Source organism: Notothenia rossii (assembly GCF_949606895.1).
Source record: "Notothenia rossii genome assembly, chromosome: 4".
Lineage (NCBI taxonomy): Eukaryota > Metazoa > Chordata > Actinopteri > Perciformes > Nototheniidae > Notothenia > Notothenia rossii.
Window position 1 is genome coordinate 33473219 of NC_136902.1, and position 25257 is coordinate 33498475.

At 39.9% G+C, this 25257-nt stretch overlaps 2 protein-coding genes across 2 annotated transcripts; both read left to right on the plus strand.

Moving 5' to 3' along the window:
• The first annotated feature begins 951 nt into the window (after positions 1-951).
• On the plus strand, positions 952-4091 carry LOC307036922 (PTB domain-containing engulfment adapter protein 1). Its single transcript, XM_079677577.1, has 7 exons — positions 952-1056; positions 1129-1208; positions 1371-1442; positions 2402-2500; positions 3120-3257; positions 3349-3453; positions 3648-4091. Exons 2-7 carry the CDS (start codon positions 1164-1166, stop codon positions 3708-3710), a joined length of 522 nt encoding a protein of 173 aa, XP_079533703.1. The 5' UTR covers positions 952-1056; positions 1129-1163; the 3' UTR covers positions 3711-4091.
• Positions 4092-4270: 179 nt separating this feature from the next.
• LOC307036917 (transmembrane protein 106C-like) lies at positions 4271-21053 on the plus strand. The gene is made up of 8 exons (XM_079677566.1): positions 4271-4430; positions 4730-4978; positions 7390-7447; positions 7583-7742; positions 9668-9808; positions 14115-14164; positions 14328-14381; positions 18977-21053. Exons 2-8 carry the CDS (start codon positions 4765-4767, stop codon positions 19119-19121), a joined length of 822 nt encoding a protein of 273 aa, XP_079533692.1. The 5' UTR covers positions 4271-4430; positions 4730-4764; the 3' UTR covers positions 19122-21053.
• Positions 21054-25257: the final 4204 nt, after the last annotated feature.

Consider the following 25257-nt stretch of genomic DNA (forward strand, 5'->3'; position numbering starts at 1 on the left):
AAACCGCCCGCTTCAGCTTCTTCCCCTTTGCAATACGGACACTAAATGGACTCTAAATAACCCCAATGAACAATCACAATCAATCACACCTTGAACTTTATGTATATATGTCATGATGTATGTATTTCCCCTGTGCTGTGTGTTGTACATTTTATTGTCTGTTTATTGTATGTTGAATTGTATGGAACAAGCTGTAATAATCTGCACTGAACACGAATTCCACCAGTTTGGCTGTGTGGTCATTAAAGATTCTAATCTAATCTAATATGAGACATCCGTGTGAAAGCAGATTTCTGAGGCGTTCTGCCTAGCTACACAAAACTCTGTCTGCCCGCCCTATCTTGTATATAGACTTTGCTATTATGTGACTATTGCGCACACTATTGCGCAGACTATCCTATACTCTGTGAGACCTGTGCCTTTGAAGCTTCAAATAAATAATCAACAAGACAACGCTGTTTGCTTTCACCAGTTTATTATTGATTACTCTCATTGTACATCTTTACAGTATTGACGAGTTTAAAATATCCACGAGACACTGTGATGTCATTATGTTCCAGAAGTAAACAAAGGAGTCCAATGGAAGTGTTTCAGACAGGGGGGAGTGTGTGGGAGATAAACCAGAGGATTTTAGCCCTTGAAAACCATGTACATGCACTTAAACCAATACAACACTACAGGAAAGGGAAAACCCCAAAAAGCATAATAGGGCCCCTTTCATTTTTGCACTCTGCAGCACAATACAAGGTAACACAAGGTAAATGCAGTATATCGTGTTGTAACATGGCTTTCATGCATGAGAAGCATCTATCAGGAAATAACATCCAAAAAGTCCAAACAACGTCTTAATAACTGAACATGCCGTTAAATGTTGGTCATTTTAAATGTTTGCCAGTCACCAGATGTATTTATGACATTTCCAGGCACTCTGATATCTGATAAAGAGCAATAAGGAACACTTGACAGTTACTCATTAACTCCAACAGACTTTACACCCGTCCGGCTGTAAAGCAATAGGAAGACCGTTTAATCTGGATACGTTGTATTTACACTCAGGTAAGATTAATTTACAGAATTGTATCAATCATTAGAACATATTATACCTTAAAATGTCTATTTTAACGTCAGCCTGCAGGGTTTAGTTTGGCTCCAGACGGGTTAAAATGAGTGACACGGAGGAAGATAATGAAATCTCCTTTCCAGTAAAGGTAAATGCTGATATTTGTATTTACTTATTCTGAATGGGGCTTAGTTTGTCATCGACTTGTGATTATATACTGTATGTACAGCAGCTTTTCATAATGTGACATTCATTTGATATTCAACAATTTTTTCTTTGTTTGCGTTTTCTTTTCTTTTTGAAACTGTAGTTTCTTGGCCGGGTTGAGGTGGTCCGCTCTGATGGACTAAAGATCCTGTCTGAGGCTGCTCAGAGCCTAAAGGTCAGAAACTACTGCTCTACATTTTTTTAACGCTTATTTTTGAAGCCTTTCCCTTTTTATTTTTATTTTAACTTTTTGTATTGGGTTTTGCATGTGTTATCAGAGCAGTTATATTACATACACCAAAACAGCTTACAAAGACTGACACAGTGTGTAGTCATTAACAGATGAAAAAGGAGAAAGATACCGCCCACACCACAAAACACTATTGGTTAATATCACATAGACTTTATCTCATTTTTGGGAGGAGCAGGTTGATGAAAGTCTACGGCATCGGATAAGGCCCACATGGGAAATGTCTTTTTGAAATCTGACAGTGTTTTTTTTTCAGAGAACATTTCAGAACTAATAGGGAAATCACATGTGGCCCTTATCTTCCTCCATGAAATTCTTATTTTTTCTAATTCTAAAAAATAAGGGATTTGTCTTCTCCATTTGGTATAGGGGGGAAGTATTTCCTTTTATAGTATAATATTTAACAAATATATACAGAACTAGGATAAGAGTTTATATCAATGATATGTTCATATGATTTGTCATGCCAATGTTGACTTAAAGCTTGGATTCTTCTGCACATTTGACAGAACTGTATCATAGCGGGATATTGTATCCACCAGAGCTGGGAAGTAACTAAATGCATTTACTCAAGTACTGTACTTAAGTACAATTCTGAGATACTTGTACTTTACTTGAGTATTTCCATTTGATGCTATTTTGTACTTCTACTCCACTAGAGGTAAATGGTGTACTTTTAATCCACATTTATTTCATAACTTTAGTTAATTTAACAGAGTAACAGAGTATTCATACACTCTGGTACTTCTACTTTTAGTCCAGTATCAAATCTGAGTACTTCTTCCACCTCTGGTATCCACTATCTCTATATACACGTGTTGACTGAATATGTTGAAAAGATGCAGTTACAAACATGACATGTACTCATCCCCTCTCTTCCCCAGACTCCAGATCAATTCTCCTCAGAGAAGGCAGCGAGGAAGAGCAAGGTCCATGTCTTCCTTTCGCTCAGTGGGATTGACATATTGGAAAACAAAACCAAGGTGAGGGACAAAAGTATTTCAATTATTATACCAGAACAAGGGTGCATCGGTATAGATGAAGTTCTGAAGGGGACTTAAGGGCACAGAGACTAAAAAGGAATACAAATATGTATAATACTTTACTAAAAAGACACAATAATCACAAAGAAAATCATAACAACTTTAAAGAGACTCAGAAAGAACACAAATAAACTAAAATGACTTAAAAACGTATACAACCACCATAAAGAGACACAAAAAGAGTACTACGACACACGAAATGAGCACAAAGAGACCCAACAGGACTACAAAAGACGCACGGCACAACAACCACAAAGAAACATTAAATGACTACAAAGGGATTCAAAATGTCTACAAAACATATACAACTACTACAAAGAGAAAAAAAAGGGAAAAAAAAGCCACACACAATGACCACACAGAAATCAAAATGACTGAAAAGAGACACATGTAAAATAAAAAGCTCAACAAGTCTCATGTAGGAGAGGAGGTGGAATCTCATTGCATGTCTGTGCTCGAGGGCCCTATGTTCCACTCATGTGCATACTGTACCATGTTTTCACTTGCTTTATTGGCCTTGAATTGTCATCTTTATTCTTCCTGTCTTCCCTACCCTCAGTTTCTGCTGTACTCGTGTCCTCTGTCCACTATTTCCTTCTGTGCCGTCCTACCATCTTCGCCCAAAGTGTTTGGATTTGTGGCTCGACACCCTGCAGCAGACACCAACCACTGCTACCTGTTCCAGAGCCAGGCATTTGTGAGTGTCCCCAGAACATCACTCCTATGACATGGTGGTTTTGTTGTTGTTATTTGAACAGGAGATCATTAATTTACTTAACATTCTTCAGTCTCACGTGCTGGTCTCAGTCATTGGGGATGCATTCAGAGCCTCAAAAAAGGAGGAGAGCATCAGGGGAGGGAGAGACCTGATAGTGGAGGCCCTCAGACATAAGGTACGTTTTATGAATTTTATATTTATATCAAAGCTGGTGTTTCACTTTTTGTCTGTCATAATGCATAATGTAGTTCAATTACTTATCAAAAATAGTAACCAGTTCCTACAAATGTTTTATGTTTTTAAGGTTCAGGGGTGCATTTTGACCAGTTTCTAATTGTTTCTCATTCTTATCTTTGTTTTGTTTTTTAGAATAAAGTGCTGCAAAGAGAGAATGAGGAGCTGAAGAGGAGGCTTGTAGGACAGAGCAACTGATGCTGCACTTCCAGCAATTGAGATACATTCTAATTAACCTGTTATATACTCATGAACAAACTTCAAATATTAAAAAATAAACTCCAATGTGTTGTTATTACCATGTAAAGTCTACGTATTGCCAATGTTCCTAAACCAGGTGTTGTGGCGTTACGCGCATCCACACCAGTAGAGGGCAGCAGTAAGCAGACAGGAACTTGGCGGGTGCGTTCAACGCTACCCTTTCAGTGTCGGGAAAATTAAACCTCGTTCTTGTGCCTTTATAAAGAATACGTACAGAGTAAATAAACATGTGAAATTATGGCGAAATTATGGCGGAATTATGATGTGTGGCTTGTGCTCACGGGTAAGAACTGACAATAAATGTTATATTAGAAACTACTGGTAAAGTAATTATTTGCAACTCTTCAACAACTGGATAAAAAGCCAAACTTGCATGCCTGACATATTACATTTAATTGTGTTTCTTCCATAAAGATGATATAACGTAATTTAAGCTATACTAACCACTAGAATGCAAATTAAGGAAATAGTTGATCCAGATGGATGCAGAAATACAGCTGCCGTAGATGGAAGAAGAACGTACGCTACGCAGGGCACGTGAAGGCAACAAAACATGAACGGACACTTGTTTGACAGAAAGCAGTGAGTGCGCACTGCTGTAAACCATGGTGTAAAGCAGACTTTGGGATAGCAAAGTTGAACTGTTCAGTCTAAAAGGTAAGTACAGTTTGTACAAATAAGCTAACTGACGCTGCAGGTGGATACAGGCACTAGGAGCTTACAGCATACCTGTAGAACAGGACCATTAGTTAGCATGCTAGCTACGCCACGCCTGGACAACATTGCATTCAGCTAACTTTACATTTGGACTGTCAGCTGATTCTAGTTAATGGAGATACTCTCGGTTATTACCGGCGGACACAGCTCATTATCCGCAAACCACAGCTGACATAACGCTCCTGCGTCAGTTTCCTTGCATATTTTCTGTCTTTATGGATGTTCTCATCAACCTGTAGACCGCAAGTCGATGGGAAACTCAACTTAATCCGCCATGGGGGCTAAATGGTCTCGCAGCGATAGCAGCCTGTCGCTCCTCCCGGAGAGGCAGAGCTCCGCGCGGCAGGGAGAGGACAAAGACTCCGATAACGACTCTCTGGACGGGCTCGTGCGGCGCGAGGACATAGCTCAGTTCCCCTACGTTGAGTTCACAGGCAGGGACAGCATAACGTGCCCGACATGCCAAGGCACCGGGCGGATACCCTCAGGTGAGTAGAAGCAACGTTATACATCACTGAAGATAGCCTGGAATTATGCTTATGCTTAGGTGCCTTACGTCAGAATTATAGCACAATTATGTATCCAATTTTAGTCTCAAAAGTGTTGAACATATTTAGTTGCAGTTTGTTTATGTGCGGTAAGCACTGGGCAGACATGTCTATTAATGCAGGGGTTCCCAACCTTTTTTCCCACGGCCCCCCCCCCCCAAATGACTCCTGTTGGAAGTTGCGGCCCCCCCCCACACACACACACACACACACACACACACACACACACACACACACACACACACTAGAGAGAGGGGTGGGGGGCGCGCGCAAAAGTGGTAATTAAAGTTTAAAAGTCTCAAAAATGCTACAACTACTGTCACAAACTGGATGAATGTGACGTATTTTGTTAAAGGAGGATGAAAGCGTAATTAAGGTAGGGTGACCAGACGTCCCCGTTTTTCGGGGACAGTCCCCGTTTTCTATTGGCCTGTCCCCGGTTGAACCTGTCCCCGAAAATGTCCCCGTTTTTTAATATACGTTAAAAACACATAGCAAGGTGAAATAAAACGTTTTATGTCAGGAAACACTGGGTAAACAGACAGTGGTCGTGCCAGCCCCAACTTCAGAAAACACAGTCAAGCCAGCCCGCACATTGTATTGCAGTGCGCGAATAAAATAGATAGAGGCCTGTAAAAACTGCCTTCAAAATAAAAGCGTTTATTCGGTCAATAACAAATATACCTAAAGAACACACCAAACATATTCATATATACTGGAGCTTAAATTAAGAAATATGTACTATATAATGTGATCAATAATAATTTAAAACAAACTACGTATAACTACCACATTCTAACTGAGTGAATGTAAAATGTTAGTATACTTAACATTTCCACTGGGTGACTAATTTCAATTGATGTTGACACCATCTCACAACACTCCTAAAATAACATTACTTTCTGAACCGCAATTTAAAATGTATGCTGTTTAAAATCTCAAATTAGATCTATTGTCCATCTATATTTTGATTATTATTTATTTAGTGGAAACCGTCCATAATCAAAGAGTCATTCGAAATCAATCAAATACAGGTTGATAGCAGGAGACCCCATCTAGTCAATCAGAGAAAATCAGGACAATCTGATGAAGAATTTCAAAATAAAATACTTTTGAAATCTCATATATGGGCTATCGTCCTTCTGTTTTTATACAAGAATAAACAAAAAACTGTCAAATTATCAAAGACTTATTTCACTCCAGGGTGATAGCAGGACACCCCATCTAGTCACTCGGAGAGAATCTGGACAATCTGATGTACAGTTTCAGAATAAAAGACCTTTGAAGTCTCATATATGAGCTATCTCCCTTCTGTTTGTATCCAACAGTTCAAATGTTCGAATTACATTAAACCAGAATTGTCCCCCTTTTTTCTTTAACAGTGAAGAAAATTGGATATGTTAATGATATATTGACCGCAAAACTCAATGTCCCCGGTTTTAATTTTGAAAATCTGGTCACCTTGCGCTATTGGAGTGACTTTGATGGTTATTGGACTCAGGATTAATTCATTTGGATTCCCGCTGTATGAAGAAATTAAAGGGCGGCGCAAGTGGAAACAATTCACAAAGGGATTAAACTGTTTAAAACACATGCTCAAAGTAAGCCGGATTTTGTCGATGTGTTTATGTGGATTCAAAAGTCGTAAATAATCTACAAAATGGAGGAGACCGATCTGATTGGAGCAACTGTGACAAATAATCCAACTGAAACCGGCATGGACAATGACTGTTTTTAAAAATGCGCTTATCCAGAAAAGCCTGGTTTGGACACTTTACGGACAGAAGAAACATTTCTATTAAAGAAACAATTATACATTTCTGTCTTTTTATGCCTTTTTAATAGCTACTAACTTGAATTTGTATTCAAATTCCCAGTTTGGGAACCACTGTATTAATGGTATGTGGTTCATGTTACAAACACTGCTCATGTCATTTAAACTAGTATTTAAGAGCCCAAACCAATGTCATTTGATGACACTTAAATAATCTAAAAGGAACTTTTAGCATTTATTATTTTCAATGTCCTCGCAAGACTTTGTGTTTACCTAGGGCTGCACAATCTATCAACATTTACTTCAATATTTGCTATTCTACAGACTTAATAAAACATGTTGTTTGATACAGGTCATGCTAAAAAAACAACTCTCTACTAATTTGTATACATTTTTTGATGATGAATAATGTTTCAAATGTGTTTATCATCCAAAATTGCGAATCCATTGCAATTTCAGTCAAAAATAATTGCAATAAGATATTTTTTCCAAATTGTGCTAACCTATTCAATACTATGATTTGAGACCAACAGTTATCAATATGTTACATGACCTTTTATCTCTTACTTTATATAAGTGAATGAACTGGTTGCACTGATCCCATACAGCGACCAAAGGCTACGACCCCAAAGAACGTAAGAACAATCATGTTTTTCTGTTTCCCTGCTGTTCATTTAATTATGTCAATTCGAATGTATGTTTTTGCATTACAAACATTTCATCCTGGTGTGTTCAAGCTTTGAGATAACATCATTGTGTTGGTGTTGTAGGAAGCTGTATGTGGTCCTGTCAGTGGTGTTGTGCCTCCTTGCTTCCTCCCTGGTGGCCTTCTTCCTCTTCCCTCGCTCTGTGATCGTGGTGGATGATGGGATACACTCTGTGTCCGTACGCTTCGACAACTTCCAAGATAAAGTCCTAATGAACATGACGGTAGGTTTTCTCTCATACATGCAGCATACTGTCTAATACAACCGGCCTGCAGTTCATTCCACCCTCATGGAGGTTCTCACATGACATGCTCAGATTAGAATAATTTTATAGACAAAAGAAAGACAGTAATGTAGCGTCTTATGCTAAAACTCAATGTATGTACCTTGTGTTTTTAGAATGGAGGCACTAAAACTCCCCTGGAAGAAAACATGAATATCTTTAATCCTTGAGGATTAAGTAGCGAAGCTCTAGTATTTTAACAAGTTACACTTATTTTTAGATGTACACAGGACAGGAAATAATTCAGATTAAACCAAGTCAATTTAATGTTTTTCCACGACTTGCCTGTCTGGGTTTCAGTCGTGAAATGTTTGTGTTCAGACATGTTATTTTTCCATTTAAAGGTGACCTATCATGCAAAATGCACTTTTTTGTACGTCTTTTATACATGAATATGTGTCCCCGGTGTTCCAGGGAACTCACCAAGTGTCAGAAAACACAACCCTCTCTGTTTTCCTCCATACCCAAATCTCTAAAAAAGGGGCTGCAACGGATCTGATACAGACTGATCCAGATTTGAACACTTCTGTGACGTCACAGAAGTGGCGCTACGGCTATTGGGCCAACTCCACCAATCAGAAGGAGACAGCCACGGACATTGCCGTTCGAAAGTGCTGGAGACGCTGTAGTACATAAGCCAGGCCTATAGATGGTGCTGTTCTCACAGAATCAGCCCATGCAAAGACAGTGTTAAATTTAGCGAAATGAGGAATGGCTAAAATGCATGATCTGTTTGGTATTTTGAAAAATAAAAAGTATAAATATGCCTTTTATAGGTATGGTCCTACACTATATTATTCAAATATAGCATGATGGGCCCACTCTAAATGTGTTTTTTGAGGATGATATTTATGGTTTTGTTAAACTGTAGTAAATAACAGAGTTTTTAAACTCCTAGTTTATATGAATGAATTGGACATAATATTATAAACCCATGTCAGGTTGGTGTAACTAATAAACCTTATTAAACATAAAATGCTAATCTTTTGCATTTGTATTCTCTTAGATGGGCAAATTGGATGTGTTTTTCCTGTCAAAACAACATTTGACTTTAGTGGGGATTTATGATATAGTCTAATTTTCTCCTTCTTTATTTATTAATATTTATTAACTTCCTTTTCCACAGAGCACTCTAAACCTGAGCAATGTAATGTAATGGCATCAAGGGTTTCCTCTTGCCACTATAGAGCGGGGTTGACGACACGCAATCCAAAACAATAAGCAGCCGAAGGTTTCAGTCAAAAAGATGTAATTTATTAACAAAAAAGTATTGACTTAAATAGTCTCAAAATAACAAAACTTTAAACAATATTTCGGCGGTATGCTTTCCTATATAAACTAAACTATACTTTGTTTGCAGTCCAATTTGCAACACTAATTTCTGTCGGCAATTTGCGGTCGAAAAACTGTTCCGCTCCCCGTCTCATCAGGTCTCTGAGCACGCCGGATGTACTCAATTACCTCACTTAAATACACACCGGAAGATACACGGAAACAGATCATATTTACGATATAAAATAAACAATCACTTCATCAAAACATATTCAACACGGCAACACATCATTTTCCATCATTAAATCATTTATCAAATTATGACTCGAAATAATAACCCTGACTGCATTGTGGCTCTAACAAATGAATTGGACATAATATTATAAACCCATGTCAGGTCGGTGTAACTAATACACCTTATTAAACATAAAAATGCTAATCTTTTGCATTTGTATTCTCTTAGATGGGCAAATTGGATGTGTTTTTCCTGTCAAAACAACATTTAACTTGATTTGACTTTAATGGGGATTTATGATAAAGTCTAATTTTCTCCTTCTTTGTTTATTAATATTTATTAACTTCCTTTTCCACAGAGCACTCTGAACCTGAGCAACCCGAACTTCTTCTCGGTGCTGGTGCAGAGTGTGAGCTGTCAGGTCCTCTACATGAAGATGGTGATCGGAAACCAGCAGCTGAACAACGTCACCACCATCCTGCCGCTCAGCCAGAGACAGGTACACACACCTCATCAGTTAGTGTTAGTTACAGAAGAGGTTTAGGTTTTAGGTAAGGCATTTTGTGTGCACAATCAACACCAGTGATTGGTTGAGACACTGCTTCCTGATTCCTCACAATAATTATTAACAATGATTTACCATTGCTATAGCAACCCCATTGTTTTGTTATGAAAATGTATCTATATTTATACACATTCTCGCGAGATCTATCAGGGGTCGTTGTAATGCTGCGTTCACACCGGACGCGACTTCGCTCGAGTTTCACCGCTGCTGCCAGCTGTGTTTACTCGCATCATTCAAACAAGACGCGCTGGCTCGGGAGCTACAACTACAACAGAATGAACATATTTTACCGTGATTAAATTGTAATACACGTTTCTAAATGATGCCGAAGTAACAACATACTGATACCGGCTAGTAAAAACCATGAATTAATGCTTGACAAGTCTGCAGACAAGACGGCAGGCGAAAAACCTTTTAAAATGCTTGTTTTCTGAATGGAGATTGGGTCGACCAGGCTAAGCTAACGTTGTATATGCTCATTCCACACTCATAACAACGGCCTACAGACATAAATAAACCAGCGACTGTATTCGCCATGACACAGACAGTCTGTGGTTTGTACTTGTTTAACTTTTGTCCAGTTTCTGAAAAGATATGAGGAGCTGTGAGCTCTGTTTGCTAACTGCTAACGTTTTCTGGTTGAACGTAAGTGGCAGGCTGAGATCCTCACCGTGTGTGTGTGTGTGTGTGTGTGTGTGTGTGGTGGAACGGAGATTTGGTGCGTGGAGTTCAACTCTGAACCTATCTGGGGTCAGAGTTCAATTTCACGCACCAAATCTCCATTTCACTTACATATGTACATACAAAATGTGTGCTTTTAAAATGTTATATTCAATATTGTCATTTTAAAAATAAAAATGTATTCAATAATTTTTTTAGACGGAGCTCCATGGTGACTTGTGCTATTTTTAGAACATGCATGCGGGCGACCAATTTCCCCCCTGCGGGCACCGCGTTGGCTACCCCTGCTGTAAAGCATGCTCAGGGTGTGCCTGTTTGAAATACACAGCACTATTACATAACTCTCCTGATAAAATCAGCATTACTTTATTCAATAGTGCAAGAAGAAAAACTCTATTCCTGACTTTGAACAGAAAGAAGAAGGCTGACGTTATCCTATATTACTCTTTCTGGCCAAAATAAATAAATGGATCATACTGAAAAGTGTTTTCCTTGTAGTCACGGCCTTCCTCCATATTGTTGACTATAGCCGCTTTCACACCAAGTACTTTGCCGTACTTAGTGCCCAGCACTTATACCTCATTCACACCAACGCAACTCTGGTTCAAGCTCTGTGCTAGAGCTTTTCAGGTTGAGAACCGGTTCTTCGGTTTAGCTACGGCTCTTTTCACACTGCCCAGAGTCCGACTGGTGCTGCGTCATTGCGTAATCGTTTGCGTCATGACGTAACCGTTTGCGTGCCTGCCTCATAAAGCCAAACCGCGCGGAAACCCCCCTCACAGCTGACACCGACGACAACAATGGCAGATTGTGCTCCAGCTTCCTCTGTACCTCTTCGGAAGACCAGATTTCCAGTAGGTAGCTGGTCTCTTCAGTGGACCACTGCTGCTTGTTAAGTTTCTCCATCGATGTGTAAAAACTGGATAAAACGCCGGCTTTTTGTAGTTGTTTAGGAGTTGATCTGCTCCTGCCCCCACCTCGACGTAAGCGTGACGTATGCAGTGCTCTTGCTCCAGCCGGACACTTTTCTGGTGCTTGAAACGAACCGGATTCCGGAGCTAAGAGGCCTCTCCGCTGCGGTGTGAACAGGGAAACCCGGTGCTTTTCAAGCTCCAGTTCCGAGCCTGCCCTGAAACACCGTTGGTGTGAATGAGGTATGTGTGCCAGTACTTAGTACCCCCATGGAACTAAGTACAGATTGCGTTCACACCGGAATAAGTTCCCTGAGGGAAGTTTACGCAAATGAAGCCGCTGACGTCACTTCTTCTTCTGCTTTGGGTTTACTGGCAGGCCACAAACCACTTCACGGCATATACTGCCACCCGAAGTCCCCGGAGTTGGGGACTGGCTTCAGTAGAAGCTGCTGGGAACCCTTCCGAGTAAATCGCCAGAACGCCGACAGCTCCTCATCTCCACCGCTTCCATTTTTTTGTTTTGTGTTGCCATAAGTTATTCTCTCTCTGTTGGTGCGCGGGCTAATGCTAATAATGCTAATGCCACAAATACAATGGCGGCTTCACAAAACTTTTCAGAGTCTTACGGGTTGTGGTTTGCAATTCGCCCAGCCAATCAGAAATTGGTACTTTTTTTCTCCCCAGGATAGTACCACCTCTCTAGCAGGCGCTAAAAATGGGGGTAAAAGTTCTCTGAACTAAGTACTCTTTTTGGTGTGAACGCAAAATTCCAGGCACTATCGTAACTAAACGGGAAAAGTATGGGTAAAAGTACTCCGGTGTGAAAGCGCCTTATGATGTCGTATTAAAGGTCCCATGTCATGCTTTTCCGGTTATTACCCGTCCCCTTGTGTGTTATGTAGATTTGTATGCATATAAACGGTCTGCAAAGTCACAGACCCTCAAAGTACACCCTGTAGCGAGTACAACTCTAACACAGAAAATACCTGTCTATGCTGCCCCAGAACGCCTCGTTGGAGATTTCTCTTTTTCCATTTTTTTTCTGACGTAACGACGACCAAATGGACCAATCTGCGGAGCCACACACACACACACACACACACACAGACCCCACGCAGCATTCTCATCTGTTTGTCATTACTGGTGTCATTTTCTGGTTGCTAACAAACACCATTGGAACACATAATCACTGCTGTTCCGCTGTAACAGTGGTGGACTCATCAGAGCACAGTGGGCTCATAGGGAGGGGGTGGGCTGGAGCTCCAACAAGCCGTTTAGTAGTGCTGCTCGATTATGGCAAAAATAATAATCTCGATTATTTGGTTCAATAATTGTAATTGCGATTATTCATTGACTTTGAACACATCCATTTATTGGAGAAATCTTTTTTGAACAGTATGTTTTTAACAGTTGATTGCCCTGAGCTTTAAGTATAATTCAACTGAAAAAAAAACCTAAAAAAAAAGTAATAATAAAAACATCGTTTTATTTCGATTACGTTGTTTTCGTAATCGTTGCAAGCCGTAATCGCGATTAAAATACAATTAATTGAGCAGCCTTACCGTTTAGGAAAGAGAGTGAATACACATACTATACAGAGATGCTGTACGAGAAACCAATGTAAGTTTGGAAAATTGCACAATATAAATCAATTCTAGTGTACCTCAACAATGGAATTATGATCAGTAGAAATGGCCATGACATGGGACCTTTTTTAAAGGGGCCCTATTAAACTCCTTTTCAGGTTCAAAGTTGTATATTGTGTCTCTACTGTGACATATCTCATGTGCTATAATGATCTAAAAGCTCTTTATTTCTCTCATACTGCCTGTGCTGCAGCACCTCTTTTCACCCTCTGTCTGAAACCAGAGCCCAGTCTGCTCTCATTGGATAGCTGGCCGGCTCTGTGGTGATTGGTCCACTGTTTACAGCTGTCCCGTCCCATTGCCTATCATGTACAATGTGTTAAATATCAATATAGCAACGATTTTGTAGGGTTGACCATCGGTAGGCTACTTTCACAAAAATGTTTACACAACTTTGATAAGTAATCAACATTTATGTGGAGACAATGGCTAAATGGGGAAGACAAATAGAAATATAGCTAGAATAGTCGGGTAAATAAAGAAAATATCAACTTCCAGCCTTTAAAACCAGGTAAAGACACTCGTGCGTTATTAAGATATCCGAAATCTTCGACACTATCTAGTCTGGATGTTGATGTAATGATGATATATTTTCCCACCCATCATTAAAGTGGTACATTTACAAGAATCCAATATGTATGACCAAAACATTCAAATTTTCTTGGTTTTTAATAACTTCTTCGATTTGTTGAGTAAAGCAAAAATTATATGTTTTGTTCTGAAATGCATGTTCCACATAGTCAGAAGATGGCTACACGATTTGGAACCATAACTGATTGTTTTGACTGATATTACGATAAAGGAGGGATTCATCATTTGTCCATCATTATTCTCATGTTATAGTTTTGATGTTGCACTTTAGCTGTGTTACCTTGTTGTGTTTTTACCACACATGCCCTTTGAAACGTCTAGCTATGTGTACATGTCTTTCTCCTTATCTCACTGATAAACACTGAAGTTACAACAGCATGTTGATCTGTTTGTGTCCGTGTCCTGCAGGTGAACTACACCGTCAGTGTGGAGATCGGGAGCAGCGCCCCCTACGTCTAGTAAGTATGTCTGATCTACTTTTCATCGACCTGAACATTTAAAGTATGAGTGCCCCTTTAACCTTCATTTTTTCATGAAATGACACAAAGAAACAATGAGTGGAATTAAATGTGATTTTTATTTATTCCAGTTGAAATATTTTCTGTTGTGTTTCTTTTTCAGCGCCTTCTGTACCATGCCCAGCATAAAAGTCCACAACATTGTTGTTTCTATGCAGTAAGTTCCTCTTCACCTTTCAAACTCACAAGTACTGAGATGTTGCCCTCTGATCTTTCAAGTGTAAAAATACTCCATAGGTAGTACAATCAGCATCAAAGTAAAAGTACAGTATATTTAAAAACTGTATAAGGTTCATCATTTTTATATCATTTACCTACACAATAGTATTTTTTTGGAACATTGAAATACTAAATCAATCAACAATACAGTTTTTCCATTGTTATGAGAAAACAAAACGTTATGGCTCAGTTCTAAATCTAAATCAAAATAAAATAAAACAATAAGAAAAAAAGTAACTACAGGTGTCAGAGAAATGCTGCGGTGTTAAAGAACCTTTTTGAAGTGGAGTGTAGCAGCAAACAGTCCAATAGGAAAGTACTTCAGTCACAATTGTCCAAATGAAACACTTGAGTAACTGTTAGTTATTTTGCACCATCATACATTTTCTTATCAGCCGCCAGCCAGCTGTCACTTGTGTCGTGTTATGTAACACTGAGACGCTGTCACCACACAGGCCACTTCCTCAAGGAGGGACATCACAGTCTTGCTTTAGAGAATAAACAAGCATCCTTTCTAGGGCTGTGCCCGACTTAAAGCCTCATCTTTAAGGTGGATATTTCACATTTTAAATCAACATTGGACTGTGGCAGCGCTGTGAAGAGGCTTATCAGAATGTTTTATAAACACAGAGGGAAATTGGGTTTTGTGTCAGTTGCTCCATGTAAACATATTAATATTACATGCAAAACAATAGTAGAATAGAAATATTTATACAATACAGGAAGTTAAATAAGAATGTAAAAGTTATATTTTAGCTCCATTTAATACAAAAAGAATGAATATTAATATCAAGAAAATAATCGAATGTAAAATATGAATACAAATATTTAGATTATTAAGAGAGGTCCAAGTAAAATATGCAAATTTTACTTACAAAAATAACCATTCTTCAGCGGTAATATAATGGATAACATATGTAAACATTATAAAAATGATTTAAAATAAATAAAAGGCTCATTACTCAGTATTTTCTCATTCATTTAATGACGAGACAAGAGAAAGTTATAGAAAAGTAAATATAGGCGCTTTCACACCGGAATACTTTTCCTAGGAATAGTTCCGATAGTTCCTGGGATTTTGCGTTCACACCAAAAAAGATCAGGGGCCGTATTCACAAAGGATCTTAGGGCTAAAAGTAGCTCCTAACTGGCGAATTTAGGAGAAACTCCTAAACATAATGGGCGTGTCAGTCTTAAATTTAGGACTCCTAATTTTATTCACTAAGAGCAATTCACAAAGTATTTTAGGCCTAAAAGTAGCACCTAAGTTTAGGAGAGCTTAAAAGTCCTCGAGAGGACTCCTAACTCAGTAAGACCTATTCACAAAGAATCTGAAAATGGCTGCGAGACGAAATGTTTTGGAGACAATGGAAGACTGTGAATTGATCAAGAGATATAGGCTAAATCGTGAGGGCATCACACTTGTTGTGGAATTAGTGCGGGATGCATTAACATCCCCGACTAACAGGAATAACCCGATTAGTCCGGAAATAAAATGTTTGGCAACACTACGATATTTAGCAACAGGGAAAATGCAACTTTGCAATGCCGCCGATTTAGGAATATCGCAACCATCAGTCAGCCGTGCCATAAACCAAACCATCAACGCGCTCTCTAGACCACATATCATCCAACAGTTTATCCGGTTTCCTTTGGACAATCAACAACTACACAGGATCAAAGCCAACTTCATGGCAATTGCAGGTATGCTATTGACGGGACGCACTTAAAAAGAATTGCGCCATCAAAAGATGTGGACGTGTTCGTCAATAGAAAGAAAGTACATTCCATCAACACGCAGATTGTTTTCATTCATCATGATAGGGGGACTTGAACGGCGGTATGGGCTGTTATTGAAAGTGTTTAAGTGCTGGAAATATGCTCATTGGATAATAGTTTGTAGGGTGCTTTTAATTGCCTCCTTGATTTAATGCAATTTACGTATTTTTATTGTTTGCTCTCTCTCTTTAACGTGCATATACAACGTCATTATCGTGGTCTGCACAAACTTGTCATCATGCGTGTATTCTGCTAACTGCACTGTTCATAACTTTGATAGGAATACATTTCTAGCCTTGGCTATTTCCTTGTTTTTCTGTGATTTAGTTGGCTCGTTTGTGGGATGTTGCGGATGAGTTTCACCAAGACCGCCTGCTCTGAACAACCAATCAGCGTACTGACCGCTTCTAAACTCATGCACGAGAATTGACGTAATCCATAGCAACGGCGCGTCACTCTTAGCGATTTATCCTTAGTATGAGTAGGTCTCAGCGGCTTTGCGAATCACTTTTAAGAAAAAACTCCTACGTAAAATGTTTTAGCGCGAGTTAGGAGCACTCCTAGCGGTAAGATAAAATGCTTTGTGAATACGGCCCCAGGACTAGAACTTTTTTTTGCAAACCTTTTCCCCCCCTTTTCAGTCCCTAGAGAGCAGGTACTTTCCTGGGGAGAAAAAGGTTCCAATTTCTGATTTGCTGGGCGAATTGCAAACCACGCCCCGTAATACTCTGAAATGTTTTTGTGAAGCCGCCATTGTATTTGTGGCATTAGCATTATTAGCATTAGCATTAGCCCCGCGCACCCCGCGAGAGAGAATAACTTATGGCAACACAAAAGAAAACATGGGAGTGCTGAGGAGTTGTCGGCGTTCTGGGGATTTACTCGACTTTGCGCGGAGGGTCCGCCATATTAAGTGCTGTTCCAAACCAACGAGTGTGGAGCGGTGTGGAGGGGGAGTGGGCTATCAAGCCCTCAAACAGCGAGTCTGCAGCGGTGCTGACTTGAGACCGGTCTCTACCTGACCGGTCTCAACACTGTGTGTGTCCATCAGGAAACACGCTGTTTACAAGTAGTTCCAGCAAACATCCACTGATAAACTGTGATGTTAACAACCTCTTGATAACCTCATATTTGTTTTAACTTAGGATCATACCTGTGTATAGTCTAGAAAAAGGTAAATGTGTGCATTTTATTATAAAGTTGTGTATATTTACAGACTGTTGCAAAAATCAGGTTTAAAACTAAAAGAGCTTTACAAAAAAAGTAACACAATTAAAGGTGTTTGGAGTTTTATTTGAGTTATTAATTTAAATGTTTTGTCTAAGAGATGCTGATTTGAAACCGTTGTTACACAGTTACGGCATTTCCTGTTTCTGCCGGAGAGAGGGGAGTTTGTCCCAAAGCTTGCCGCTGTATTCATACCCTTAACCTTTAATGGAGGGAACTTCATTCAGCTGCGAGTGTGGCTACAGACGGAGTTCACTCCATCAGGGAGGGGTAGGGTCGAGGGGGTGATTTGGGATTGGGCAATAGAGTGGCGAAGTCCCTCCCCTTCCTGTGGACCTCCATCGGACATATTTCGGAAAAGATATGTATTGAAGTCAATGGAGAGAGAAAGATTATCTTTCGATCCCGTTTGAATTGTGCCACAAATTACACATAATGATGGTTGTCAATTTAAAAGATAATTTTGCCCCCAAAAAAATGTTTGTCGTAAAACGCTCAAAGAACTACATCTCTGCTCTCGCACAACAACACAGACGTCACCAGGATGGCCGTCACTACTGTCTTGCTAAACTAGGGATTGACTACCCTCACTATCACCACAATGAAACACGTCCAGACGAATGTCATGCAAAGCTGCCTGCCTGCCTTCCTTCCTTTGATTCTCTCTGAACAGCCTGATTTTTTAATGTTTAATGTCAACCATTTGTGCAGATAGCGTGAAGTAGAAAAGATCGCCGATGCTAATGTAGCATTAGCATTTCTCCCCCGGGCTTAAATGGTATATTATAGAATGATCACACCGGTGTGACAGTACTCTTCAAAGGGTTCACGAAATATGACTACTACTCTTACTGTTTAACATTTTGGGTTACTTAATGTCACTTCATGATAAGGCTAGTAAAAATGACAAGGCTAAGGCTAACTAACGTGCTAGCTACTAGCTAGGCAGCTAACTTGATCCAGCCACTCCTGGTCCTTTCATCAGACGGGAAGCGAAAGAACGAGCAAGTATGGTATGATAACAACCTGGTACTAAGCACACAGGCATCTTGTTAACGTTATCTTAGCTATCTCTATTTTAGTGGAGGAAAACAATTATGACATCACTTACGCGACTCTGGGATTTGTAGTCTTTCTAGTTGCGTATTTTTCATAGTCTTATATTTCAACAGTTTTACGAAAAACTGACTTTTTTGACATGGAAATTTTTTAAGATTGACAAACATCATATATGTAATTCGTGGCACAATTCAAACGGGATCGAAAGATACTTTTTCTCTCTCCATTGACTTCAATACATAATTTTTCCGAAATAAGGTCCCATGGACCGGAAGTAGATGGGCGTGACTTCGCCACTCTAATTTACTAGATAGGTCCAGGTAATCAAAGTTCTGGGGAACTAAGTTCCGGGAACTATTCCTGGGAAAAGTACTTGGTGTGAAAGCGCCTTATGATGTGGTCTTTTGGTTTTATTGTGGTGATGACAGAAATTGGTTTTAAGTTATGTATCGTTCCGCTTGTTTTCAGAACCACGGTAAAAACCTCATACATGGTGCGGACGTCCCAGAACAGCCTGGAGGCGTACCGATACATCGACTGCGGCTCCAATACCACGCGCTCCAAGCACAGGCACCCCTCCTCCGGCCACGCCCTCAGCGCTCCCCTGCTGTGAGGTGACGCTGCACAGTCCAGGATGCTTCATGCCGACACACACAAGCAGCAGACCACATCAGATGGTGCTCTCTCTTTGTTACATAAGCAGCTGATAACTCGTGCCATTTAACAATGTAGCCGGGCAACAGGGGAATTCCTGTGTTAGGCGTGGATATTTCCTGCTCTTTCTTTGGATTTATACTCACATTAACAGGGCTGATCATTGCCCAATGCAATAACAGTTAAAGAAAAGGTTGACTTCTCAAACTTGCTGATGGAATGAGTCACATGTTCGGACGCTGATAGAGGAGTGACTAGCTGAACGTCGAGCACTCTTTGTCCCCGTTTCAGAGGCAGGACAGAGAAAGCTCTTTCTTCAAAGGGAATGGCACACATTCCAAGCTGACAAAGGCATTTAGCTTTAATTAACGCTGCGTTGCTGTGTGCTGTCGTAACATGGGAGCGTCCTGCAGCTTTGTGATGTTACACTGTTGGACTGAAGGCTGAGGTGTAAAGGAGGAGGCTTGCTGTTTTCTGTTTGGGATTTAGCACGACCTCAGAAGGGAAACCTTAATGATTGAATGTTTTTGCACCTCGAAACTGGGACATATTGTTAAACATATTGCTTTTGCTGTTTAATTGAACTGATGCTGAAAATGGCATTTAACATATCACAGATGCTTTTAAAGGAGTTGAGATGTTATTTCACAGCAGGTGTAAGCATACTGATTTTAGATTCAGGGCAGAGGAGTGTCACAGAGGAAACTGCTCTCAGGCTACATGTTTTGTATAAGCTATTACCGAAGCTAATACGGAGGCCCTGAGATGGAGTTGTCGGGGGGGGGGGGGGACATCCAGTAATCAGGAAAACCATTTCTCTCCTGTAACAAAGAAGGTGATTCAAGTGTTTCTTGTTTGAAACGGGTGGAGAAAAGGTAGTTTTGCCAGGTGAAGAAATCACAACAATCACTATTCTGTTATTTTCTTTTAAATCTTAAAACTGGTGATCAAATGATCAACGTGTGTTGTAATATTAATTTCGGCAAGCCTTTATTTTTCTTAAACTTCAATTAAAATATATTTCTAACCAATAGAAAGATTGGTCAAAGAGTCATGACAATAATGGGACACAATGTTTTTAGTAGTGCACTTCGACCTGTTGTGGTCAAAATGGGTATTACAACAACAAACACCACACTTTTTTTTATTCACCTGCCAACTTTATTTTCCACCTTGTTTTTTAACGTTTTAAAAGATAATCCTGACAAAGCTTTTATCAGTTGGAAGTTATACACACTGGTAAGACGTCTCTTACTTTAAAAACAAATCTCTGCAATTTGTTGTCATTGGCATCTCAGCGCTTATGTCTTATTATAAACTAGGATATTCTGGAGTTAATGACAGTAACAGACAATATTTTTTATCATTTACACTCCTGGCTAAGCTACTGAGGAATATAGGAACATCTGTATACAGTATCCTTTCAAAGATGGCCTTACAAATTCGGATGTGCAACAGAAAAATGTTAATGAATGAAAGTGTTTGTATTTTTAAGTTTAATTGCATTCGGTCAGACCGTAATGGATCTACACGGTTATTTCCTCTGCGTTACCCTTCATCTGCGTGTTTTGATCAACTCCTCTGTCGTATGACTCATTTCTCATCCTCCAATCAGGAAGTACATTATCACTATTCATGGCTGTTGGCTGAAACCTCACAAAATGTTGTCTAATTATTTCTGCTACAGGATCTGTTCTGTCATGAGGTTGACTTTAAAATCGAAACAAAGTAACTTAAAACAATTTAGATTTATTATTTTTTTAAAGGGACAGTTTGTAAACGTGTGACTGGTTTTACCAGGGTTTTAAAAAAACTAAACGGTTTATATTGTCAGGTTTAAAAGTTATTAAAAGGATGTTTGAATAAATAAAACTAATAATGAAGCCCAATAGTTCTTGTTTCAGTCTCTTTTTTTTGCTAAAAACATTCATAAGAAATTGCCAATTAATTTGCAAGAAATTCACTGAAAGCAACATAGATTGTTGTACATATACAATCATTTGTTGGTCATAATGAGCTTAGATTGAAACACCGTCACAGAGTAATTGAAGAGATAGATGTGAGGAAATTACACAAAGGGCCATTTTCTTCTTCGATCCAGCTTTTAACTCAATGACTCATCTCAAGTTATGAATATAACCATTGTCAATACATTATTTGAATAGCAGTCAATGACATGATGCTAACAAAAGAATCAGTCTTTCGGAGTTTGGTGACATACTGCATCTGTTTGCGTTCTTTCTATTTAGGAGATATTCTGTGTGTGTGTGTGTGAATGAGCAGGTCACACATGTATGGTAGCCTCTGCCACCAGTGTGTGAATGGGTAACTGTTGGCCTGGGTTATAAAGTGTTTTGAGTGGTTTCTATGAATGGAAAGCACTTTATAAATGCCATGTTTCTATTTCATTTCTTTTTAGATCTTATTTTAGCAAAGAGCCAAACCTGTCCTGCTCCTCGCCTGTTAAATGTGAGCATCTTTTTAGTTTTATTTGTGTAATAGCATAAAAGGAATACCTTATCGAGAAAATGGCAGATCCTAGAGCCTGGTCTCTTTTCCCTCCGCTCTCAAAATCCCAGATAAAGGTTGGTACTTTTTTTAACTTAAGCAGGAGCAGCTAAAACATATATTCTCCTGCTTTTTTAGTTGGGTAATTGTTTTGTAATACATTTGACAGGAAATGCACTTTTTATCTGAAATGATTGCTCCGGAGGGTCTCCCGGTGAATAACATCAGCACGGCTGCTGACCTGCTGAAACAAGGAGCAGGTGACCCCTCTCTTCCTAACGGGAACCTGTGAGGTGTGTTCATGATGCTCACCTCTCTGTCTGTCCCTCCCCTCAGCCTGTAACGTCCTCTACCTGAACTCCATGGAAACAGAAGCGGTTTCTCAATACTCAAATACCCCCCCCTCGACTCCTATCCTCGAGACTTGTTGCCGCCCACAGGAGATGCGAGCAGAGGACTGAGGAGGGGAACCGAGGAGAGAGGAGGGGAAGCAGCAGGCGGTTAGAGAAATGAAAACTCCTCTCCTCTCAGCGGTTATTTTAGAGAGACGTCCATTAATGATGACAGGAGGCACAGCAGCCCTCTGTCTGATGGACAGATGTGTTCATGACGACATATATTTACTTTTAATTCATTCACAGTGCGGTATAATGAGACAATAACAGGCTACAGATGCGGATATATACACACACACATATACAGTTGCAAGAAAAAGTATGTGAACCCTTTGGAAATACCTGGATTTCTGCATAAATTGTTCATAAAATGTGTTCTGATCTTCATCTAAGTCACAACAATAGACAAACACAGTCTGCTTAAGCTAAAACCACAAAAACGATGATATGTTTTTATGTTTTTATTGAACACACCATGTAAACATTCACAGTGCAGGGTGGAAAAAGTATGTGAACCCTTGGATTTAATAACTGGTTGACCCTCCTTTGGCAGCAATAACCTCAACCAAACGTTTCCTATAGTTGCACATCAGACCTGCACAACGGTCAGGAGGAATTTTGGACCATTCCTCTTTACAAAACTGTTTCAGTTCAGCAATATTCTTGGGATGTCTGGTGTGAATCGCTCTCTTGAGGTCATGCCACAGCATCTCAATTGGGTTGAGGTCAGGACTCTGACTGGGCCACTCCAGAAGGTGTATTTTCTTCTGTTGAAGCCATTCTGTTGTTGATTTACTTCTGTGCTTTGGGTCGTTGTCCTGTTGCATCACCCATCTTCTGTTGAGCTTCAATTGGTGGACAGATGGCCTTAAGTTCTCCAGCAAAATGTCTTGATAAACTTGAGAATTCATTTTTCCGTCGATGATGGCAATCTGTCCAGGCCCTGAGACAGCAAAGCAGCCCCAAACCATGATGCTCCCTCCACCATACTTCACAGTTGGGATGAGGTTTTGATGTTGGTGTGCTGTGCCTTTTTTTCTCCACACATAGCGTTGTGTGTTCCTTCCAAACAACACAACTTTGGTTTCATCTGTCCACGGAATATTTTGCCAGTAGTGCTGTGGAACATCCAGGTGCTCTTTTGCAAACTTCAAACGTGCAGCAATGTTTTTTCTGGACAGCAGTGGCTTCCTCCATTTTATGACCAACTTATGCAGAAATCCAGGTAATTCCAAAGGGTTCACATACTTTTTCTTGCAACTGTATTTATATAAATATATACATTTTCAGAAGAGCACTCTCATAACGTAACACAATCAGAGACTGGATATATTCCCCTCTCTCTCTGGTCGCTGAAATGGGGAGTTGAAATTACGGGTAAAAGCAAGTAGAGGACACCAAACCAGTCTGTCCGCCGCATCTCACACTGTACCACACATACACACACACACCTACACACTGTACCACACACACCTACAGCTCCTAGAGCATAATCAGGCTACAGCCGTTGTATATTTCATTATGCGAAGCACTAAATGGTCTTAGAAAAATATCGACTCTTTGTTTGTAGATATCTACTAAACTAAAGCAAATAAAGAGAGTAGGCCTGTTATACTGAGTGATATATATTTTACACACTGCTCTGCTTTCTGCACGGACCTCACAGCTGTTCTCACTGTAAACATCGCGTCGCCGTTCAAGCAGTTACTAGAATAATATCCAGGGGATGCATGCAGAGCGGTCATTGGCTGAGATAAGTCCGGCCGTGCTTCACGCCTCCACCGTTCCCGGAAATGCATCCGTGGAGGACCCATCAGTGTCTCCTCGGTTAGAGCTCCTCCAGAGAGCCTCCTCGATGCTCGGTCCTCGAAGTGCATTTAGACTGAGAAATGCAATAGGTCTAGCTGCGGCCGCGGCAAGTACACGACACTACACGACAATTACCTAAAAATGGTTTTCAACGCACAAGGTAACCCTTCTCTTGCGTTCGGTCATACCCCCCTCCCTTCCCATACTATGTTCGGTCAAAATTGGCCGGTGTTTTGCACAGTGATATTTCTGGAACCCCTTATCCCATTTTGATGCTTGACATTTAATTTGAACAGTCAAAGCTAGAATGACAGCAGGGTGAATTTCATTTTATAATTTTGCAATAAGTCAAAGATATGTTTACTGTATATTATAAAAATGCTTGTCATGTAGGCATACTGGAGATGGAAAGGCTTTAGCCAGTGTTGTAGCTGTGTTGTACCGTTCCAATGATGTATGGGATGTATTAATAATAATTGGTTACTTGGATTTATATAGCGCCTTTCATGAGACCCAAGGTCCCTTTTTAAAAAGAAGAACAGGAGTAGAAACAAACATAACAAAAGGCAGTCAGACAAAACAACAAATAGATTTGGGGCCAAAGGCCTTGGCAGACAGATGGGACTTGAGGGCCCTTTTGAAGGCGTCAAGCGTGGGGATGTTGCAGATCTCCGCAGGGAGAGCGTTCCAGAGAGTGGGGGCTGCCATACTGAAGGCTCTGTCCCCGAAGGTTGGTGCGGGGGGCCAGAGTCTGAAGACCGCAGGTTCCCAGGTAGGGCATGTGGGAATTGTATTGATTTGATACAAGCAAGCGAGTGTTTCATTGTGTACTTTCAACTACAGTATATGGTCTGGCAAGTACTGCACTCACTGTGATGAATATAAAATAAGACAATGATACCGTTTTTCAATGAACATTTATTGAACAGAACATCATGTGGAAAATCAGAGGGGCACCATTCAAGCTGGTCTGCTTTTAAAAAAAAAAGAAAAAAAACTTTTAAATTGATCCCAACAGTAAAATCAACATGATTTTAAATAAAAATGTAAGCAGCCAGGATTGACCTGCAGGAGGTTAAAGCCTATTTTAAAAACTCGGAATCCATAGCTCTTCGGAATCTTTCACTGAAGTCCTTCAGCCTTTGGTGCGCTTCCTCACTCATGTTCTTGGTGAGGTAATGAGAACAAAGTTCCATCTCACTGATAAGACAAGATGTATAAAGAAGTCATATATGTAATATTATAAATTCACAGGCATCAGGGGTTGTACACTTTAATGTAAATTGTATTTGTGTAAATTCTCCTCATGTTTCCAGCTTACTCGGGTCATACTCGGGTCCACATTTATACGTTTCCTTGGCTCTTTCAAGGGAAACCGAGTAT